The 24,713-nt window shown below is 34.5% G+C and overlaps 1 protein-coding gene across 1 annotated transcript; it reads right to left on the reverse strand.

The window, feature by feature from the left end:
* Window positions 1–3,271: 3,271 nt before the first annotated feature.
* On the reverse strand, window positions 3,272–23,452 carry LPL (lipoprotein lipase). Its single transcript, XM_072405269.1, has 10 exons — window positions 23,208–23,452; window positions 15,232–15,410; window positions 13,114–13,293; window positions 12,520–12,631; window positions 10,755–10,997; window positions 9,946–10,188; window positions 9,318–9,438; window positions 8,340–8,516; window positions 7,343–7,471; window positions 3,272–6,724 (listed from the first exon to the last, which is right to left on the reverse strand). The coding sequence occupies exons 1-9, from the start codon at window positions 23,299–23,301 to the stop codon at window positions 7,363–7,365; spliced, it is 1,458 nt and encodes a 485-aa protein (XP_072261370.1). The 5' UTR covers window positions 23,302–23,452; the 3' UTR covers window positions 3,272–6,724; window positions 7,343–7,362.
* Between the last annotated feature and the right edge of the window lie 1,261 nt (window positions 23,453–24,713).

Below are 24,713 nucleotides of genomic sequence, written 5' to 3' on the forward strand. Positions count from 1 at the left end.
TTCTTGCTTTACTATAAAAACACTGTCACCACATGTGGAAAAGCCAATGTTTTCAGGCTGTGAAAGATCCCTCTCACAAGGTAAAGGATGCACAACACTTATATACCAAAGGAAATGACCCATAACATCTGTAATTCCTCATTCCGGGAATGACTGCTTTGCACCTCTATGGAGGAGAACACAGCAGGTGCCCCTCACTCGTCCTCCCTACTTTATAGAACAGAACGGTGCTTTATGTATAACGCTCATTTGTTCATCTGTAACTGGAAATCATCACGAAAGATCATGACCAGGGACAGTCCTTTGACATCTATCAGACGTGTGTATGAAGCTTTAGTCAGGGAAGATTGTTTACATATCTCTTTATAGATCAAACGGTGCTACTATAGTGTGATTCCTAGCACTATAGTGTTCTACCATAGTGTGACTCCTACTATAGTATCTATAGTGAATGGTGTACCATTCAGCTTTCCTCTCCTAGGGGCAGATACCATTTCGGAGCAGACTTCCTGACAGTAATTGAACCAGTCAACCACGGTATTTGTGGATCCAGCAGTAAGCTTTGGCACTTCTTCCATTGGCATTCGGATGCTCCAGAGGCAAACTAGCTCTATACTTTCACAGAGCTTCAAATACCAGTGGAGTCTTCTGTTCAAATCAGTGTAATGGAAGAATTTGTTCCCCTTTCTTACTGATTGACTGGCAACCCTTTCTTTTGCACCTCCATACTGGCATATTATGACCACGGCCTTCTTGTTCGTCAACATCACTGGGCCATTGCACTTGCGGCAAGAATTTTCCTCAACCAGGAGACCATGTTGAAGGAGATATCGTGACATTTAAAAACTTTTGTAACAACATTTTTTGTAAGGTTATACTTGTTTCTACTGGTTTCAATGGCTAATCTTAATGGGAATGTTAATGAAATAGAAGGCAAGGTATTTTTTTTTAAATGGGAATCTTCATGAAATAGAAGGTGGGGGTAGTTTTTTTTAGTGGGGGCAATTGCTATGATGCTATAATGGATACCAAGGTAAACAAAAAAGTTTCTGGCGTAGTAGGCTCTAAATAGAATGTGAGGTAGGAACAAAAAATGATGGTAGGAATCACACTATAGTAGCACCGATCAAACCTACAGATAGGAACACACTGTTGACTTATCATCCTGACAATTTACCAATGATAAAGTCATGATAGTTTACCGATCCCCCAGTTCCTTACAGTGGTTTGCATTTGTTCAGATTCTGTACATTGTGAAAGACACCTTAAGCTCATTAACCAAACATTTGTCAAGAGGGGTTGTTCCATGAATACTCCGGAATTGTGCCTTACTCCAGGACACTTTCAGTCAAAGTTCATTTTATACAAAGGTATACCCCTCTTTCCAACCATATTCAGTGAATGAATAATTCCAATCTACCCACTATCACACAACCACCCTTGGTTGTATGTGCTAAAAACAAAACTTTATACAATCTGCTAATGCAGGCATTTGCCCCTCCTATTGTATGCTGCTTCCCCACCTCCTAGATTGTAAGCTCTTCGGGGCAGAGTCCTCTCCTCTTCCTGTGTCACTGTCTGTATCTGTCTGTCATTTACAACTCCTATTTAATGTACAGCACTGTGTAATATGTTGGTGCTATAAAAATCCTGTTTATTATTAATATTATTTTTAATAATAATAATAATAATGATGATGATGTGTCCGGTTTCCTGGTTACCTCTGGATGCAGAGAGCCTCATCTTGTGGCAATGCCTGCACAATAGTCTTGCCCAGACTGGGCCTAGTGACCCGGCCTGTTGTGGAATGCGCTCAGCTGGTTGCCTGTATATAATATGGGGCCTGTTGGATTTGTCTTTCTGATTTTGTCAGATTTTTCTGTACTGACATAGGTGTGATGTTGTATTATTCACATTTAATGGTTTCCACATCTAGGTGATTGGTTATGTTTAGGGAGGCTATGGGGAAAGGATATAAGTTGTTAGAGGTTTGTTATAAAAGTATTGTGCATGCTTTAACTTTTGTCACCATGTTCCCACGAAGAAGGGACCCTGCATGGCCCCAAAACCTGGATTTTCAACATGTTGTGACAGTAAAGCAGGAGTTTAGTATCTTAGAGTGCTGGTGACTTTGTGTTCTTTCTCCATGAGTCCTACACAGAGCCTTACATAGTTGGTACAAGCACCATTCCTATATTATAAGGTTTGTTTGCTGTAGAAAGTGCATTCCTGTTAGGGACATTTTTTTTATTAATAAGTGGCATTTCTAGGAATATTTCCTATGAAAGCTGATACGTCAAGTAGGAATCCAATTGACAGCAAGGGGCAATGGAAACGTCACAAATGTGATTCAGTGGTGAAGAGCCCTGAAAAAAGGAAAAAGCATTTTTCTGCAATGTAAATATTCACTATGGGTTCATTATTACTGCTTCGGCTTTCTAAGACTGTAGCACAATATATTCAAATGTAATATGTAAATTTTGAAAAGAACAAGCTTCTATAGCCTGGCAACAGGGGTATCCTTAAAACGGCATTATCTTTTATGAGGCTCTGTGTTGTATAATTTTACACATTTCTCCTGCATGGACTTATTTCTTCATACAATTTAACAACAGAGAGATGGCTATAACTAACATTTTCCCAGTAAGTGCTTATTTTACCATCATAGGGAAATGAGGAGCAGGGCTAAAATTAATCATTGAAAGTACTGAGCCTGATTTATTAAATATCTCCAAGACTGAAGAGGATACAGTTTAAGCAGTGAAGCTGGTTTGAGTGAGTTAGAGCCTGAGACAGCTCAGGCAGGAAGGTTATGTGAAGAAAGTCTGTGTGAAGCCTGTAAGCTGAGAAAGAATGCTAAGGTCTGCTAGACCAATGACTCTGAAAAAGTGTTTAAGAGAGGGCGTTATAAATATATTGGGCCTGATTTAATAATGCTCTCCAAGGCTGGAGAGGATACACTTTAATCAGTGAAACTGGGTGATCCAGCAAACCTGGAATGGATTTCTTCAAAATCATTTGCTAGCAAATGTTTTGAATCCTGGACCAGATCCATTCCAGGTTTGCTGGATCACCCAGCTTCACTGATGAAAGTGTTTCTTCTCCAGCCTTGGGGAGCTTTAAAAGGGTCAAAAGGGTCAGTTTTAAACTTATTTTTTATTTAGCATTTTATTGTTTTGTATTTGGAATTTTGAGAAAGAAATTGAACAAATAAAGTGTCAAGAAAAAAAATGTTTTGTATCACCTATTGCAAAAATCAAACCAACTGATATATTTTGCATCAAATATATTTTTATTATTACATTTTTATAATACAGTGATTACTGTTCTCTGTAAATATACACAAATAAAATGTCCAAATGTGAAAAAGATAATATTTACATTATATATAAAAATCTTGAAAATCCTAATATATATATTTATATATATATATACAAAGAATCATTTACATATATAAACAGTGAATAAATAGTGTATCTGTAATATGTTTGCTGTGTAACAGTCTTTAACATTCTTGATACTTTATCCAGTATTGAGAATTATATCACAGCATCTATTGGTAAAAAATAACAGAGGTCTACTTGAGGCAACAAGTCTTGCAAGTATAAGAGGCTATGTTAGTGAGTCTTTTATGAACAACATTTATAACCAAAACATTGATCCACCATCATCTTGTGCCAAAACAGGTAAGTAAAAAATGGGTACTAATGCAGATAAAATCGAGTCAGATGTTGTACAGACAGACTAATATATAAATGCGAGCAAAATGGTTACCTAAAATGACAATTTAATTGGCAAATGTTAATATTTTATCTTAAATTTTATTATTGATATTTTATGTTGACTAAAATGTTTTCCTTTGCTAGTGACATAACATACTAAAGTCATTTTCACTGAAGACCTGGAAATATCAGTTTAGCATAGCTAAGCCTTTGAAGACCAGCATCTGGTTGATTGCAGGATTGCTGCACATATATCTGTGAAAGTTATTCATCTAGGTCATTGTATGTCTAGCAGTAGTTAGTGACATTCAGCTGGACTTAAAAAATAAATGTTGAAGATGTTTTGCAGCCTGAAACGGCTTAGAAGGCTGTGAAACATCTGCAACATTACAAGAACAAGAAGTCCACTTAACTTCTACTAGACAGACTGCTGCCCAACTGCAAACATGCAACCAGATATTATGTAATGATTATTGTTTTTTTGGTCATGTAGTTAAGTTTTATGACTACAGGTACAATCTAGTTTATTAACAGCATAGACCACCCTTCATCATAGTTTTTGTTTAGTTATTACACAGAATTTTATGTTTTAAGGTTCTATTCACATCTATGACTGCACATCAGAAAATACAGTATATGGTACCTAATGAAGAGATACGGTTTGAATGTACCAACCCTTTAGCACAGCACAATGCACCACTATGTACATACATTATATGCTATAGTCTTCTGAGCTGGCCACAATTTAGGTATATGTAGGTATCTGTTTTCATTAAAGGGCCCATTTAAAGTACCTGAGATGTGCATAAAAATGGGTACATTACTGTGAATAAACTTTTAGGGATAAATGATGCCTTATGTATAATAAAGGATAAATCATACTGTTAACAGCCACTAAAATTTGTCTCACACAATCTTTCTGTAGACATTATTTTAGCAGGAAGCAAAAAGAATGAGTATGAAAAAGAGTATACATGATTTCCTAATGGCATGTTGTTTGGTCATATTGCTTGATTTTGATGTAACAATGTAGTCTTGGCCAATCAAGCACACATTCAGAAACTTGTGCTCTTTTCATACAACAAAAACATTTAGGCAATATATAACAGACACTATTCATACATTTGATGAAATGTTAATTACTTTGAATACAATTTTTAGCATAAAAAACAGGTTGGTAGTCTTTTTAAACACATACAAAAACTATATAGATATAAAAAAAAATGTTTTGGCTTTGTGATATTCTATTAACAGTTAGTTAAAGAGAAACATTATTTATTTTTAGGAGGAAGAACAAAAAGAACAACCTTTAAAAGTGTTAACTTATATTTTGATCCAAATCGTAAATTTTAGTGGTTTTAGTAAACGATGTGCTAAACACTTATACATATCTATGCATGGGGTTATTTGTCATTTTTTTTTTTTCAAAATTGTTGATAAACTATACATGTCAAAGGTTTTAAAGCAAATTAAAGTAGTTTTTTAGCCTAATTTAATAACTTTAAAAAGCAAGTAATGTGCTTTACGTCATTGCTACCAATCAGATTTGAGCTTGAAACAATTGCAGCCCAATAAAGTTTGACCTGTGATTGGCCACTCAATTTAAAGCATACTACTGCTTTGCTCTTAAACAAAGCTTTATGAAGAGAAAACAAATATTTGTGATTGATATTCTTTTTATCTGCTTTGACACTTTCAATCTAGCACATCACATATTTATTTTAAACAGATATGTTTGTTGAGGCTCTGCCTGTATTATGTAGTTTCTACCACAAAATCTGAGTAAATGAAATACCAATGTGGTTTCAAGTCAATTTTAAATGTTTCATAAACTTGAAGTATAGCTGATTTAAAAAATGAGATGCTAATAATTTTCCAGGAAAGTTCTGTTTCCATTACCCGTTTTTTTCTATTGCGTAGAAAGTAAGAATTTTACCCTCAGTTTTAGTTTTCTGGGTGTCAGATTGTAATTCTTTCATGTTTTTATTGTTTTTTATGCCCCTACTGGGGAGATTTTTCCTCAATTTCAGGTGACAGTTGTCAGATAGAACAGTGGGGAACTAGGGAGTCAGACAGCAAGAGAGAACAGACCAAGGTTCAATGCCTCTCTTCCTCTGTGTTGTGTTGTGTTTAAAATGTCATTGTTTCTAATACTACGTACACACTTCCAATGGTTCTCACTCAATAATCGGCGAAGGCCCGATATCGGACGAGAATCTGAAGTGTGTACAGCGTGTGTCGTTCATGGTCTGAACGACCGTCCTGATGTATCCACGATGAACGACGAACGATCGTAATGCAAGGGAAGTGAGAGAGCACGCAGCAGGGTGCCGCTCCGTCATTCTCCCCCTCCCCTCTGCATTGAGCAGAACAGTGATGTATGTACAGCACTCGTTCATGCATCATGCAGTCCTTAGTCGTTGGAAAGGATCGTGAAAGATCCTTTCCAACGACTATAATTGGAAGTGTGTACGCGGCTTTAAAGGGCCCCAGAAATCAAAACTGTTGAGATCTTTGTTATAATTAATACTTCTCTGTCAGTAATACCAACTATTTTGTTGCCAGCTAACATCTGAAAATTACAAAATGGGAAGCTGATACAGCACTCTCATTTGAAAATGTTATTAAGCATAAACTATATTTCAAGCTTGATATGTTATACAAACTCCAGTGCATGAACAGCAATGGGATGTGCGTGTTCTATTCAATAATACATTTTGGCTGCATAATATCTATTTAAAAATACATAAACACAATTCACAGACAACTTGCATTCCATGGAATGAAAATAGTTTGTAGCACATAATGTAACTTTCATTTTACATTCATGCTATAAAGAAGTTGGTCATTTGATTCTCATCTGTTTACTTATATCTTTACTATGAAAAGCATGCAGACTTCATATAAAGGTAAACTGGACTGAATAAAAGCCAAGGATGTTCTTCTTCAGAGCTTGAACATCAAGCAACACATGCTTCAAAGTGCAGAAGTTTTGCTCTCATCTGTAAAAGAATTGCATTAAAATAAGTCAAGCCATTAAGGTTTAATTACTTTAACATAATTTCTAAGGGAAAATAAATTGTGATCCCTTCTTTTATAGGGCAATGAACAATTCATTCTATACTTGTTTTAATAAATTTGATTTTTATTTATTCGATGCTATTGGAATAAAGGTCCCGGGTTCAAATTTCAGCCAGGACACTATCTCTAAGGCATTATACTTCTGGCTTCCTCCAACATACTGGTAATTGGTTTCCTTCACAATTGGGCTAAGGCTAGATGTTTCAGTGTTATTAAGGTAGGTTAGATTGTTAGCTCTAGTGAATAACAGTTAGCCTATGAACACTGTAAATCACTGCATAATAATACAATGACACTATATAAATACATGATAATTGTTATAAAAATTAATCTGATCTATAAACCAAGTGTGATAAATGACTAGATGATATTGTTTTTATACAAATGGTTGGAGCAGAACATAGCAAGTGTACTTTTACAGCTTGCAGCTTGAAGAGCTGGTTTTATGTCCAGTATATGCAATTAAATCTGTAGCATTTTGACCTGTTCAATAAATAAGTATATATACATGTATAGATTTATCAAGCTTTTGTACTTACATATTTATTCAGAACAGAGTTTATTCAGTTTTTTTGACAGCGGAGTGTTCATTACACCTCACAAATGTAACAGGTGCCTTTCCTCTTGTAATGGTACTATATTTCCCCTTTTCAGGGCAGAATACTAACCTATAACACATACAAACAAACTTACATTAATTGAAAAATTCCAAGTTCCCAAATGCCTGTTATCTAGGGAAACAACATTTTGTTTGGCATTTGGCACCATAATCCCATTCCCACATATTACATTTCCTGTTATGTGCAAATAGCCATAAGAGGATAAACTTGCGGTTTCTAAAAAAAAAAACATTTGTAACTCTTTCTGGACATATCACAAGACAAAACAAGAAGAGTACTTTGCTCTTCTCATCTAAATGTAAAATAAATTCATACACCTCAGCTTCAGAACTATGGTGATTTTACTGTTGGGCACTGCTGACTTTAATGTCCATAATTAGACTGTAGCCTTTTCTCTGTATCGATGCTGTTTTTTAAAACACATTTTATATTCAATGAAAAGTGAGAACCAATGTGACCGGGAGTTTATTTAAGTCTGAAACTATATATGGTATATATGCAATTAGCCCATTTATATGTTTGAATAGAATTTAATTTTAATGTTGGATCTGGTTGTCAAATTCATGATGCCAAGAGAAGCAAAGAGCATTTATCCTATACAAACAGCAGCTTTCACTGTTACAGGCACAAGCCCATACTTAAAAAACTTTGATGAGTGGACATCTATATTTTTTGTACTGTTTAATTTATAAAAATAACTGCAAAATTATGTAATTGTTGTTGTTGTTGTTATTGTTCTGCAAGTGATTTTGCTGATCACTATAAAATGATGAATGTGTTCACCAATGTCAAAATGCATTGAACTTCTAATGTGCACTTTAAAAATAGTAGCAATACGCAGTGATAAGGCACAAAACTAAGAATTAACTTAATATTTTTATCAACATATGCTTCTACAGAGACAAGTGCTACCTACTTTTCTTGTAATTCCCCAGACTTTATTCTGATTTTCTGAACATCAAATGAATAAGATGAAAACCAGTCTGACCAGAATGATTCACTATCCCATTTAACTTTCAGCATTAGTAGCTCTCCAACATCCAGTTCAGTGCAGAACAAATATGAATAGGTTTTGTTTGTAGACATTTCACCCCTAGAAATAAACAGATCAGTTGTTAGAATTCTTCATACATGTTCACAAAATGATTGCATTGACTTGGTGCAGCAAGATGCAAAACTGTTTTTTTGCAGAACTGACTGACCATTTTAATGCAACAGACTAGAAACCTGCTACTAGACACCAAATCTTCACATACTATTATAAATCACACCATCACCCCAGGAGCAACTTTTGTGCAGTAATGTTAACATAATACCCGCCTAAATATTCACTGCAATATTCCAATGCCCTGATTTCCCTCTAATAGTGACGGATACTATACTCCTAGTTCCCCCCTCTCTCTTTATCAAAAAAAAAACAATAAATCATTTAAGTAACACTATCTCTTTTTAAAAAAAAAAATATTCCCTTTTCTTAAACCTTTTACCCTTTCAAGTTTTTTGTTTACCAATATAATTGTTCAATTAACTTCTCAGTTCATATATTGTTCTGATCAGCTAACATTTGCTTTATAATATGGAAACTTTATGCATTTCACTAACTGCCAATACTCATTTTCCTTTGTGTGTACTGAACTTTTTATCAGCATCTTTGCAAAATGTTGTATTTGGTAATGGTTTGTGAAGTATGTTTAAATAATGAGCACAGTGAACTTTTATCCATAGACGACTATGTCAGTCTTTGCAGTTCACAGAACATTTTAATGTTCAAACACCTGCAGGAGCATCCTAATAATATGGAATAACTAGCATTTGTCCCACTGAAACATATCCAACAAACATCTAACAAACATTTGTGCTCTTATTTACCCAAAAAAAAACACACTATACTTACAGTCGGAGTGGCCTGTTTTCACTTTCCCCCTTAGTGCCATACAAGGAGACCAAGAATGGTTGGTTGGTGACAGTAAAGTTCTTCTTTGCAAAGAAATGTACTTTCACTTGATAGTGGAACACTAAACAAACAATCAGAAGGAATATGTAATTTCAAACTTGTAAGAGAATAATATCATACATGTATATAGAAAAAAAAAGTTATAAAGTTTCTAGGAATCTAGAGATTTATGGAAAAACTTCTTTCTCTTCTAGAATTGTTTTTATTTTATTATATCTAATCGCTGCATAATGCATACATTGCTCATTTTTGGCATCTGTAAGATGTTGAGAATGAACCTCTGTGCCAGACAAGGTGCGAGACCTGTGTGCCTGTGCAGAAGGTACACAATCTGTGGCTACCTGATGGCCCATGGGAAGCAATGTTACACCCCAAACAAGCAATATTAAAAATGGTAGCAGAAGGCTTTGGTAAATACCCCCAGCATATGCATCATTATATATTTAACAATGTATTTTTCCAAAAGGCCTAGTGAAAACTGAGCATATGAAATGTATTATAAATGCTTAGCTTTACAAAGCCTGATGTATGTGATCTGTATCATTACTTATAATAAGTGCCACCATACCTTTAAAAGGCATCTGACCGCTAGTTTTCAAGTACATCTTGGTGTTTCTTTTCCCAAGTGTCCGTTTAATTCTGTAGCCCAGTGTATTACAGCGATTTTTTCTGCAGCTTAGACAAAGTCCTTTATTGAAGGCTTCATTTGAATTGCAGCGAAAAGCCATATTTGGTTTTTCTTCATGAAGAAGAGAGTCAATGAAGAGGTGGATGGACCTTTCATGGGAGCACTTCACAATCTGGTCCACTTCTGTAAGAGTATGGGGACACAAAATTATTTTGAGGACTGGTGTAGTGTGTAAATAACATTCAGTTAAACAGATTAACCATTAATCTAATTTTTTTGACTTTATTTAGACAGATTTATGTATCTAAGTGCATGGATCTAAGTGGATGAATTGCAGTACCCCTTGATACCACATTCAAGAAATGTGCCAGCGCAAAGCAGCTATAAAGGTAATATTTCTAGTAGGTATTTCTGCTCTGGAAAATTTAGAGTAAATCTTTTGTACGTTGCAGCAGCAATTAAAAGCAGACACACCACATTTCCTTGCTTTCCAACTAAGGTTGATCAGCAAAGACTGATTCAGGGTAGAAAAAAATTAATGGTTGGCTTGCTCTCTTCAGACTTTTTTTTGGTCTCCCTATTGGTTTTTAATCATGAGCAATAGAATCAGTAACCTAACGTATAGTAAAAGAAGAAGAGACAAGGCAGCCACCCTACTCAAAATTGGCATTTGCATCGCAGTGTTGTAGTTTTTTGGGGTCCTTCATCGCCAGATTAGCATCATATTACAAATATAATAACGTTCTTACCCATAAACCCTCGTAGACCTTTTTCTGCCATGAGCCGAATTGTATCTCCAATATTGCATCCTGGCTGAAAGCTCCCACCATTGGGGTAAATGTCAATATGTCCAACAGGCCTTTGGATGCCGATGCTGCGGTCTGGGGTTCCAACGCTGTATGTATGCACCACATCCACAAAATCAGCATCATCAGGAGACAAAGTGATGGAAGTCTCAGCATATTCAAAGTTTGGCCCAGCTGGATCTAAACCTGCATAAAAAAAAAAAATTGTCAGCCTGACAGTACAATGACCCTTAAACTGTCAACATTCCAATGATAATGTCAATTTGAACTAACTCAGCAGATTATATGCCTACTACATATAAAACTTTGGAGCTTTTCAGCTATGTCTTTTTATAATTATTTGTCTTTTATCACTAAAAGTTGGCTTTTAATACAATAAAATATTATCTTATGATCTCTATTCATCTTTAATTTAGCAATGCTAACAGGGTTTTGTAATTGCTATTAAAAAAAACTAGTGTTTATCTTTGAAACATAAGTGGATAACTATTTGTCGCCAAATATTTGCTGCATTTTGTAATTCAGAGAACATAATTTCAAATCAGATTTTCCACATTCTGTGTAAAAAATGAGATATTATAAGTATTAAACAAATTTTCAAAAATTAACAAAAATAAATTTAAAACAACTCATAACTTTTTTATTTAATTTTTTTTTACCCTATCTGAGTAATTTTCATTGAATATATAGAAAACTGTCAGTATATGTGTTACTCTTGAAGTCCTTCCACCTTCTACTTTAAAAATGTGCAAACCAGTAGTCCTCCTGATTCTATATAGACAGAACTACTCTCTCATAGAATTACAGACATTTGATTTGCCTACATTTTCCAACTGATCTTTTTGGTTTCCAAAGAACTGGAAATTTGCCAGCTTTGTATGGTGAGATGAAATGTTTAATTTGCTTACCACTTATCACTGCTAGACATAAGTAATAACTAATTACAAGTGTGATTTATATGGATGAGCTCATTACAATAGCTAAAAGCTTTATTCACCTGAAGAATCAGCTTCTGCATGTAAAGGTTTATTAAAGGGTCAACCCAAAACAGACATTTCAGTTCTGTACAGCTGAATTATTTAGCAGTTTTTATCAAGGATTATTTTAGAGATATTTCTGAGCATTCTTGGGCCTGAACACCTTATGTGGCCAATATAGGGGATACTCAATCTCCCTGTTGGAGGCCCCAAGTTAGTTCTGCACAGGAGCCCACTCTTGGCTACTTCCTCTACTGATGTCAACCTCATGCTCCTGAGAAATCATTCAACCACCAGGCATCTGACAGCATTGAATAGTGTTTTTGACAAGTATTTACTAAAGTGGTTGGAAGGCTATGGAAATAGTTTGAGTGACAGTCAGACAGTGCAAGAAGCATCTCAAAAACTGCAAACAAACACTTTGCACAAGAAAAAGGATTTTAACTGCTTAAATTTGTTTCAATGATAACCAGGGCTTTAGCGGGGTTGACAACAGTTAACTGCACCACATCCACTGATACAAACTGCATATCTAAACTTAGCCTAAAATTCCCAGCAGTACAGGTACAGATCTAATAATAATGGAAAGGTGATACTACTGTAGGGTGATCTAAGACAAATAGGGCTTTGTTATTGCTTAGGTTTGATTATAAACTAATATATCACTTCTGATTGGTCTGATCCTTTTAACCTGTGCCACACCTATGAAACACCATTTCCATTCATCTTACCCGTTATCCTGTTAACTTTTTTGTTGGTAAGACTGCCAGCAACACCTGCTGCATGAGCTCCAAGACTGTATCCCAAAATGTGGATGTTTTCCACTGGGTAGTTAAGCTTTTCCTGTGAATGGCAAGGAAGATTAATTTATTAAAATAAACTGTATGTGACATTTAAAATACATACCCTCATCAAAAATAAAAAAAAAAACTGATGATAACATAATCCTCTTTTCTTCCTTAAATCTAAGTATCGTATGCAGACAAAAGCCTGGACACCCAAAGCCCAAACTGAATTAAAGTAAATTTAAACCACGATACTATTACCCAGGTATGCACTTAGGAGCTATCCTAGGTCATTTAAAAATCAGAACTGATTTTATTCAGAATACAAAAATGAATAAATGCATTAAAAAGCCCAGAGTTGTCCTGTTTCCTCTGTAGTATTAACACAAACAATGTTTTCAGGAAGTGTGCTAGGACTTCAACTAATTCTCATTATGGTATGAAGAAGAGAAGAGTATACTGTAGTCCCAAGATACTGTTTTTTGTTATGTATGGAGCACATTACATGGAAAAAAAATTTATACTATGATCCGCACTTACTTCCAACCAGTCAATGAAAGTTGCGACCTCCTGTCCCACCACTTGAGTGTAGGCAGCTGAAACTGGGTAGTGCTGTTGTGCTCGAGATAGCCAATCTACCACAACCACATTTGATTCTGGTTCTCTTTTATACAGAGCACCTACTAATTTAGGAACCCAACTTTCATACATGCCAGTTACCTAAAAAAAAGATCATAATTTAAAAATGCAGACATGAATATTACAAAAGAATATCAGGCAAGAAATATTACTAAAACATGTACATGACTTTTTGGTTTGTTTTGGCCCAGTCCTTGAGGATTGGCGAATGTCTTTACCAATACTTCTTGAGAAGATTGGTGTTTGTGTTTATGCCTAATCTGAGTTTTTATACAGTTTCTTTGTTCTACATGCCCAGCCATGAAGTTCATATCTCCCAATGACAAATGTTAACAAGCATTTAACTAATGTATGCTATTAAAAAGGCATTTACGTAATAGTAACTTTTTCCTTTTTTCAAAGAGTTTTGCATACATTTCCCAGACAGCGTTTTATGATATATCCCTACTTGTAAAACCGTACATTAAGCTGAATTATGACACAAGTTTTTTTATTGAACATTTATTGGGATTAATTACTTAGAATGTTCACTTAGTAACAATTAGCAAGTAAAACAATGAAAAATAGGGTTATTTCCTTATAGGAGATAGGATGATTACAGTTTTGCATATTTGCTAAGCTAATTAAATGCATAAGTGAAAAAAGCATTAGAGTTTGGTGGGTGGTGTCATCTTTTATTCAACTGGAAAGAAAAAAGAGATTTAATGGTATGAAGATACTTTCATGAATCTTGTTATCTTGAGGAAACAGTTGGATCCTGCCTGGCCTGGGCACATGCAGCCTCTAACAAGAAATCATTTGCCCACCTGGAGCAATGCCACTTTCCGGAGCACATGATTTACAAAGTCAAATGTACTCTACAAAAGTATTTTAAGGACAATCTGTTTTACAGAGCATTAACTGCACCTCATATTATATTTTAAAGTTTACTGCATATCTATTTATCAGTCCACTTAACAACTATATTAGCTTGAGTGCTTTATTGCCCTTGTTTTAGTGCCCCTGACTCCTTCTACTGATATGTATAAAGGTTTGAAATAGATAATGGTTGGTAGATAATCACTATCACAATTCTGAGCTGTAATCTTCAGACTGCAACTGTTTAATACAATTCAAACTTCATCTTAACTATTCTTTAAAAAATGAAAAGTAAAATCCACTGCAGTATGAGTAACCAGCTCCACATAAAGATCAATTTAAAAATAGGTCATTTTAAACTGCAGTTATCCATAACACCTTCTCAAAGTAATAATAGTTGTGCTTCTGCGATACATCTTGGAGGTGAAGAAAAGTGTGAACTATGAGAAGAAATTGTTTGCACTGTGATAATGACATGATTTTACCTGGATTACATTCAATATAAATGGGGGTTGAGATCTGACTACAAAAATGCAAAGTGTTTGGCTTTTCTTCTGTTAGCTAACCTAAAAGTCGCCTTAATCATGCAGGTTGGGCTCACAGTTTCTGGCCATGAGTGGTCCCTAAGCTTTATTGTGAGTTATAAGAAAAAGAAACTGGAGTGACATACTGGTTTGGATAAGAAAATTGCTCCAAAATACTTATTATAAAGTGCTTGGAGCTGTGGAGAAGGCAAGTGGCAGACAATAGGCATTTTTTGTTTATCTTGGAAAGAATGTGAATAATTTGTTCCTCTTCAATTGTCAAGTTTTTACTGATGTCTGTGTCCCAAGTGGAAAAATTTTGCCTCCCTTCCACTCTTGAGGGTAGGTTGATATGGGTTAAAAAACGTAAAAATCTCCAAAAAGGGCCACAAACAGCTGTAAAAATATAATTAAGACTTAAAAAAATTAGTTGGGGTTAGGCTTTAATGCACATATGCAATAACTCCAGGCTTTTATTGTGGCTCTACTGATGAGGAGTAGATGGAGATTAGTAGTCAAAGTTAGGAGTCCAACTCCTAATAAATCCACTTTATTGTGTACTATAACACCTATATGCTTGCACAATTATCAAAGAGCAAATATATTGCTACACTTTCTAAAAAAATTATACTCTTACCGTCCATCCATGTATAACCACAAATGTTTTACTTGTTTGGTTGAAACTGCATTCTCTAATGGATTGTTCATGGCCAGGAATAAGATAACAGTTATCTTCATCTGGTTCCTCCGAAGTACGTAGTACAAATTTGCTTTCAATGTCCTTAAAATCTGTTTTCTTTCCAAGGATATTTGAAACTGTCAAATAAAGTAAAATGGTAAATATCTGCTAGTAGGTACAGCTTAAAAGCCTATGTATGCGTTTAAGATATTCTTTAAATGTCATTGATGTAACATTTTTCATTATTTATTCATAACAATTATATGTGTTTTATATTAGCTCTGTGTAAAATAATAAAACATAGAAGAACCAAGACCGCAGAATATTTTCAATTTAATTTTAATGTAGAACAACACTAATATTCTTCTTAAATTATTGTCTTTTATAGCCATTTTAATTATTTGTTAATATACTTTGTTGACAGTAACAGACACATGAACCTTTTCTTAGCATTTGGCCTGGTTTCAATAATAAGAATAAGTAAGTTTAATACCAAGTCCAACAGTTTTTTTTTACAATTTGACTGCTCCCTGTATTACCTAGTGGCGCCAAGACAAGAAATTATGGGGAATAAATGTCACAGGACACAAAGTAATAAAACCTGATCAACTTTCTCAAATTGTACTTTAGTTTTTGGCGCTATCCTCTTCTGAGAGATGTTATCATACCATGTCCTAATCACCAGGACAGAAAGAGATGGGCTTTTTTAGGTGTATAAGTTTTATTAAAAATTTATAGGAAGCTTAATGACACCTAAATTGAAGACTCATAATAACAGACTGGGTATTTTGCAATGTAAAAAAGGTACTAGTAACTAGTAAAAAGGTACTATTAAGTAATAAATACCACTACTAATAATAACGATAATATTAATAAATAATTATACATAATAAAGTCTTTTGACATTGGCCACTGACTGAGAGCTGTTGGTGAGAACTAAGAAGATACAGACAAGAAAACAAAGATAACTTCCACTATCAGTGGTCAGCCTATACCACCTTCTTTTTACACCCAGGACAGAAAGGTGTTCAGATTGTGACTGTATGTCTCACCCTCCCTAGTGAATAAGCAGCCCTACTTACTTGTAAATGCTGATAAAACACTTTGAAGTTAATCATTTACTAAACCACTCATTTGTTTCAAATTATACTACTTCAAACAGAAAAGATATGCGGCAGTAAAATGTAAGAAAGTGAAAAGGAAATGATGATCTACCACTTTCCTGTCTAATGCAGGAACACAACCTTCTACATTATATGCTACAAGGTTACTTTTCAATATTAAAATATTTTTAATTTTTTTTTTTTTAGTTTTACTAACTCCTGAACAATGACAATGTCTGATTAACAAAGTGGCTTGAGGCAGGCTAATTTCTTATGAGTACTAAATCTTTGACAGGACATCCTGAGTAATTACTTTATGTTATGCGTGCAAAAGCTTGCCAAACATAGAAGTTTTTTGTTTGCCCTCCATGTTTACATTTCCACCAAGAAATAACACGATTAACGTTATGTATGAGGGACTGGTATAATATAAATAGATCTGGCCATGAAAAGGCTGATCTTTTTGTCCAGAAGGGAAATATCTTATTTTGACTGGTCAAATTCCCATCTAATTTTACTGCACCAGTTTTTCTGGGTGCACACAGTCCAGATCCCATTTGTTGTTTTAGTGCTGAATGCCCACACTTTGCAATTATTTTATGTTGCCTGATTTGGCAAAGATTCAGTCAACATATACCCTGGCAAACATTTAAATGCCCAGCCACAATCCAAGTGAGATCTAGCTGTTATATAGGTAGTTTTATTTATAGAAGTGCCATATGTCATTGTCTATGACATAATACCCACTCTTTTATTAATAAAATACACCTTACATGTATGTCGTAGTTAATTTGTAATAGTTTATCTTATTAGTTGACTGAGACTTTTTGCTTAAGCAAACCTTCTGACCTGTTGTACAACCAAAGTGAATTTCTACATCTAATATATGGATGTTACTATTCTTATCTCTTAACCCCATGAACTTCCATAAGCTGATTCAGCAGCATATTTGCAGGGCATGCATTGAATGCATGGAATATCATGTACTTTTGTGACACTGATTCAGCATTACCTGCCAATTAGCAGAAATAAGGCAGATCTGTGGTTGTGAAAAGTTACTCCCAGGTTGTTTATATCTACTCACATTTTTTTTCCAAATGAAAGCATTCAAATCTGGCAGTTGTACAAAAAATGTATTCTACATGTTGCTTTGCAAAAATGTATTGCCTTAAATGTAGGGCTTTTTTCTAGCTTTAATTCTAATAATCTTTTCAAGAGAGAAAATTCTATTATACATGAAATGCTTATATCATTGCTACATAGTTAAGATAGTAAGACACACCATGATCATTCATCTCCTAGTGACAGTGGAACGCTAACAGAATAGATGTAGTAGAACGTTGATTTATGTTAATGAGACTAATTTTTCTTAAACCAGGGTTCCATGGAACCCTAAGGTTCCCCCAGAGGTTGCCAAGGGTTCCTAGAACAATGGACAATTTGGACCCCCCAGTTTACAGGACTTCAAAAATCTTTTTGGCTATCTGTAAGGGTGACATTTTCCCCACTGGTCAGTAATGTAAAAGGCATTCTTTCTACTGGCCACCATGCTAATGTACTCTGAGTGTGGATACAGAATTTGTAACAGGGGTTCACTAAGACCTGAACGTTTTTTCAAGAGTTCCTCATGTGTTCAAAAAAAAAGGAAAGATGGGAATAGATTTTTAATTAAGCCCGCTGTAAATGTTTGCTAAATCTAATGCAGATTCAGCTGTATGTCCATCTTTTCTAAACCAAATCTAATGTTAGTTCCTATTTTCAACCTGAACTAAAAGAAGTAACCAATGGGAATCTGATTGGCCCTTCAACTACAACTCCTTAATTCTCCTTTTCATTGTTTTTAAAAAACAAACCACCATCTTTATTTATAAACAGCACTTCACCAGCATTGCCAATCTAAGGTTACTATCTATTTATAAATAAATGACAAATGTGTTAAAGTATGTAGATTCCATCCCTGCCATCATCATCATCTATAAATAGCCAATACAAACTATGACAGTTGTATTAAAGCCTTGACAGAGGTGAGGTTGTCCTTATGAAGCTGCCTTCTGGGGTCCCCTTTAACCTGTAATTCTATCTATCTATAATCAGACTTGAACTGTTTATACTTGCTGTGCAGGATGGCTGCAAGAAATTAATTTTCTGTGAGCATTTAACTTGGCAAGCCTATTTCTCTGGAGGCAGACTTTCCAAGAACTGCTAGTTGTTCTAAACTCAGAGTGCAATGCTTCCATAAATCAAGCACTGTGGACACTATCTAATAGCTGGCAAAAGAAGCATGTGAAAACTGAGTCAACATGAAAGCAGTTTTGACGACAGCTTTCCTACCATGTAGCACAATGAATGTTCCATAAACAGAGGAACGTCACCTTGGGATTCCACATGGTGGGACTGTGAGGCTGAACCTCCATTCTACAATTTCACATTGACAGTGAAACATTCAAAGTGCCATAAAGCTGTCATCTGCTCATTTTATCATTAGTAAAATATTGTTTTTATAACTTTCAGCTAATGATGGATTCCACAAATTCAACACATCCTTCCATGAAAGACCACTGTCTATAAAGATGAATGAGCCAGAAACATCGCAATTGTTTTATGTGACATGAATGAAAGTCAAGAAATGCAAAACACATACAACATATAAAACTAGAGCCATAATATTATACTTCCACTCTGCAACTGGGCTGGCTTCATGTGTGCTTGAATAAATTTAGTAGAGGTGATTTATTAAACATTTTTTACTTTACCATTTTACCTTTGTTACCTTGGGACACCCAATAGTTTTCAGGTAAATTTCACAAAAATGTATTAATTGTCTCTAACCAGATCATTGAAGTTAATACAGCTTTAGTTAACTAAGTGAAATACTCTATTTTCTCCTTCAGTTAATTGCCCTTAAGGTTATTGTTTAACAGAATCTGACAAGCACATTACTGTTAAAGGAGAACTCCAGGTAGTAACGTTGGGAAGAGCATGTGAGATAAGTGTAATATGTAAGTTACAATTTCCTCTTTTTCTTCTTGCTGTGAATCTGGGAGAAGCCATGAAGAAAATGGGGACTTCTGGGGATAAAGTGGTGACAGGTTCCTTTCATTGGTGCAGGGTCCCTATAAAAAGGCAATTGTGCGACATAACTGGCAAGTATGCTGCACATGCTTGCTGATTATACTTTAAACACTTTAATCAGGGCAATCAGGGCAACCACTGTGCTACCACCAAAGTTTTCAATGAGTTGCACCTAGGAAGCAACAGGACTCTGTAGGGGCAATTAACATGGTACAGTCACAGGTGATAATGCAATAAATGCCGTTAGGTTCAGCACTAATAAAGCACATCATCAAAGAATAAGTTAGTTTATGAATAATGCATTTATAGTAGGAACTTGGCAAGCTTTTATACCAAGCCACCTCTTTCTTAATGATCTCTAATGATAGTAACTCAATATAATAATTTAATCTGCATTCAGAACATAGTGGGATTCATAAAATAATAAATAGATGTTTAAATAAACACAAATAAAAATTTTCAGACAATTGGGCGCTACATTTTAGACTTGGTTATCTGTATTTAATTTATTTTAACAGCTGTCCTCTAACAATGTCATATTAAGTGAGCATCTGAAATTTTGGAAATGGTACTTGCCAATCTATCATTTACTTAACTGAGAGTTTAAAAAGAATCTGGCCAATTGGATAATGATTTACTTTTCTCTATCCAAGATATAGCATCTGCTGTCCAAAATGTATTTACAAAGAATTGCATAATGTTATTGGTGGGTTTTTAAAGGGCATATTTCATGCCAATTTACCTGCCACCGATGTCTTATGACGTATGCAGATTGTTATGAAAATTGTTGCACAATTTTGGTAACCTGGATTGAGCAGGGCATTACAATACAGCTGCAAATTCACATTTTCCTTATTGTGACATGTAATTAGTGCAGAACCCTTCAGTAATTATCGTAGATCATAGCTATCAGAAATGTAGCCAAGTACATTTGTAGGCAACTTGAAGGTCAGGATTCAAAAAGGCATTGCAGGGTATGTTAAAGGGATTCATACCTTAATGCCATATGGTACCTAATTTTAAACCCGTATTTGCTTCCATTATGAAAATTCAAGAGCCACTCTATATAGCTATCGTAAATTTATATTTTTTCAAAAACCTGGCAGCACAGTGGATTAGAGGATAGCAATGCTAAGTCTCAGGATCAAATCTTGGCCAGGACGCTATCTGCATGAAGTTTGAAGTTTCTCCCCCTGTTTGCATGGACTTCCTCCAGGTACTTCAGTTCACTCCAAAAACATGCATTTAGATTAAATGCTCCCCCCCTAAAAAAAAGTTGTCCTTACACTGTGTTAAAGACATATGACTATGGTAGGGAGATTGTGCGCCCATTATAAGGACAGCTAGTGATATGACTATGGACTTTGTAAAGCACTGCGTAATATGTGGGTACTATATAAATACTGTATAATAATAATAATTACCTTTTCTATAAGCTGCATAGTATTAAGAGAGTCCTGGTATATGGATATGTGATGACATCATGGACATGTTCTGTTGGTATCATCATATTGTAGCCATCATTTTGGTTGCTGGTCTGTCCTGTTTTAGCTGTACAACTCTGTTTCAAAAACACCTTCATGCTTAATTTTCATGTGCAGACTGCATGATGGATAACCCTGTGACTACAATTTCTATATCACATCTTATTAGGTTTAAAGAACAAAGCTGAAGTTACTGTGTGATCGCCATCCAGCATTATTCTGCATATTAAAACAAATTTATAATCTGGTAAAGTCTGCACATTCATGTCACCTGACTGCAATTTTGAACTATGATATGTCTTTAAAAAGATGATTCATAGAACCTTAAATGTCCACATATAAAAAGGAGAAGCCATGTTTCTAAATAATAAATCCCTTTAAAAACTTGAGTAATTATCAGCTAAATGTGATATGAAAATTACACTCACATAGCTGGAAATAAAGATCCTTATCCTAAAGCTTTGTGAATTGTCCTATTATCTTGTAACAATTGTACAAGCAATAATACAGTATACAAACACCCAAAAAAACTATTATAAGTGGCTCTTTTCTAAAACCTCAGGATGGGTTATTTTATTATATTTTTATTCTTTTATTTGCCTATTGTGTGACAGCATAAAAGTTATAGCAAGAACATTTTTTCTTTTCTCTCTACAATGTATATAAAAAGTTTTACTCCTATATATGAGTGGATTAGGAAGTAAGAATGTGTACAGGCTGACAAACATGAGTGTAGAAGCTGAGAACAGATTGCAGAGCTGTTAATATGACAATAGTTTCCAGGAGCTGTGATTGTTGGGAGATTTTCAGACTAGCCCACTCATGCTGTACTCAATGAACCAATCAGCCAGTCAGAAAAGGGGGTGTGCGGCCGGGGAGGAGTCACAATGACCTTGTGTTAGGTTACAGCCTGTAGTAAGGTAACTATAGGGCACATTTTTCTGCTTGTCATTCAAACCTCACAGTGTTTCCCATGCTGCAGACATTAAAGGGTTTATCCTAAGAATTAGTCTATTGCCTAACAATGAAAATATTTGCAGCTTATTACAGCTTGGAAACTAGTTCAGTGAAATATGCAGAGATGTTCAATAAAAGTTACAAAAGTTGCAATACTAATATAAATATATAATATTTACCATGGTAAAGATAAACAATCCTATTTATATTTTAAAACTAAAGGTATATTTAGGAAATATTGTTATAGAACTTGTGCAACAAAGTATTATACCCCAGCATGTGTGAGATTCAAAGATAAGTGACAGAAAAAGTTTCATTGATATTCTGGATCTACAAATCCCTGGGGACACTGCTGTTATGCCTGTGATTTTAAAAGCAGTATAAAGAGAATCTATCCTAAAACAAAACACATTTGTGAGTAGGCACTGATCAAGGTAGCTGTTCTCTGACATTTACATTCTGGGAGTGGTGGATCAGCTTGAATGAATGGCTGCTTCCATGAGAAGCCAACCACACAAGTATTTTGTTTTGTGACAATCTAAATCCATCTAAATGACTTAATTATATCCTAGATATGAATGCATAGTCATGTCTGACCCTAAACTAACTACCAGGATCTTTTGTACTTCTAATTTCGACTTTAAACCACATGATGCCATATAAAGAGCCAAGTAAAATACATTTCAAATGCAACAACATTCAGTAAATCAATGAGAAATCCCAGTAAACCTAATATAAGTAACAAAACATGATCAGTTATTATCAATATTAAACAGGACTTATATAGTGCCAACATATTACGTAGCGCTGTACACTAAATAGAACCAGTTGCTATTAGTTACTGCACAGTAATGTTCTTTATAGTAGAAAAAACTTTTTCTTCAGGTCATGTAAAATCTATTTTCACATATATACTATTTAGCCTGGTATAAAATAAAGGTACATAGAACACATCCCTCCTATTAGGAGTCATATTATATGAGTTTGTGAAACACATGCAAGCATAAGTGTGCCAAGAATTCTAGAGCATTCCATGATTCTAGAAATATGATTTGCAAATGTGGTGGGACAAAAAAAAAACAGCTTTATGGATGCCTTTTTACAAATTAATAAATAGAATGCAGATTTACAAAAGTTTGCAGACAATAATAAAAAGTTTGTAAAACATATGTAAATTTAAACCAAACTGCTCAGCTTTAGTAGATGAATGAAACACAATACCTTCATAATACACATACTTTACTGGATTACAGAAAGAAAGTGCTGCTTGTGGAATTTAACAAAGGATAAAAAAAACTTACTATAAAAATATACTTACTTGTAGTGGGTGAATCAGAAGTAGCTATGACTTTATAGCAAGCCAGCATAAAGTGCATCCATACAAACAGTGCTAGGACCTCTCCACTTCTCATGTTTTACAAAAAAAAAACTTTTCTTAAACTAAAACAATAGTGCTTTTGTATTCTCTACAGAAACTATAAAAGTAAAATAGTTTGACAAATGCTTTATCAGCTAGAGTGCATTGAATGGAAAAGTCTCCCACAGGCAGGAGGAGTCCTGAATGGCTATTGGCAGTCAGAAGTCTCCTTATGTTATGAGAAATATGCAAATCATTAGCATCGTACCAGAAGGAGGTCCCAGAGTGTTTAAATAGCCCCAACGTCAAAGATTGTTAGGGAGTTAACTTTAGTTAGTTTTCAAATCTGATAACCAAGAGAATATGGCAATAATGTCATTCAGTGCATAGCATAAGTAAAACATCTCTATCAAAATCAATTACATCAAATCAAATTAACATAAACAATATATTGCTTATATATTCTTTATATCTCACTGATATATATATATATATATGTGTGTACACACAAAACTCATCATCATTCTATTGCCAGTTCCAAACTAATAATAAGTTTCAGAGTGAGTGGGAATACCATATTACCCAAATCATACAAGAACTGAATAATGAAAGACTATCCAGTGCTGCAAGTGTGCTAAACATCTCTATTGAATCCTACAACAAACATAAGGGGAATGCAAACAATATGTCCAGTTAAAATACTACTGCCTTGTTTTATTTAAATATATATATAATTGAACATATTCAGGTCTAACTTTATCTAACAGGGCATTACAAACCAGCAAACCAAGAAAAGAAGATTTCACTTTTCATCAGCTGATAATAGTGAATAGTATAGAGAATAGTGTTGCTGTGGGTATAAGTCTTAGTATACCAAACTTTGCAGAATTGTTTCATGATGACATTCTTTTTTGAATGCTACTGACTATGCAGCTGTTCAAAGCCCAATTAAAGACTCTTCTTTTATGTTGCAGGTAATATTATCCCCTCTAGTGTAGAATTAAACTGATATCTGATGTATTTAACTTCATTTTTCACAGTAGTAAATATACTATATATACTATAATATAATTTACTATATATATATATATATATATATATATATATTGATAAATTCAATATTGTATTAAAAACAAGATTATTGTAGTTCTCTAAATACAATGAAAAAAATCATCAACTTTCCTATGCTGATGCAGAACTGTTATCAATCTGAACAAATCATGTACTGAATTTTTATGTAAATCATTTCCCCCTAGTTACACAAACAAGGGACAGGGTGATCCAGTCCAAATATTACTTAATGTTGATTTCCGAGTTTTGTATTTTGTTTTTGTTTGTTTTTTTGTACCTGATCAGGTTTAGGCATCTTTTTATCCAAAACCCTGGTAAAACTCTAACTGAACTTTAGATTTAGCTAATCTACATCCCTCATGCATGTATTTTTTTTATTTTTTTTAGAAAGCAGTA

Source organism: Pyxicephalus adspersus, chromosome 3 (assembly GCF_032062135.1).
Source record: "Pyxicephalus adspersus chromosome 3, UCB_Pads_2.0, whole genome shotgun sequence".
Classification (NCBI taxonomy): Eukaryota; Metazoa; Chordata; class Amphibia; order Anura; family Pyxicephalidae; genus Pyxicephalus; species Pyxicephalus adspersus.

Excerpts from the sequence above, each read along its gene's own strand:
- LPL (XM_072405269.1), bottom strand. The coding sequence starts at position 23,301 with ATGAGAAGTGGAGAGGTCCTAGCACTGTTTGTATGGATGCACTTTATG. Across the intron at positions 10,998-12,519 it reads AAAAGTTAACAGGATAACGG|GTTTAGATCCAGCTGGGCCA; the intron begins GTAAGATGAATG and ends TTTTTTATGCAG. Across the intron at positions 7,472-8,339 it reads TCTGGGGAATTACAAGAAAA|GTTAGTATTCTGCCCTGAAA; the intron begins GTAGGTAGCACT and ends TATGTGTTATAG.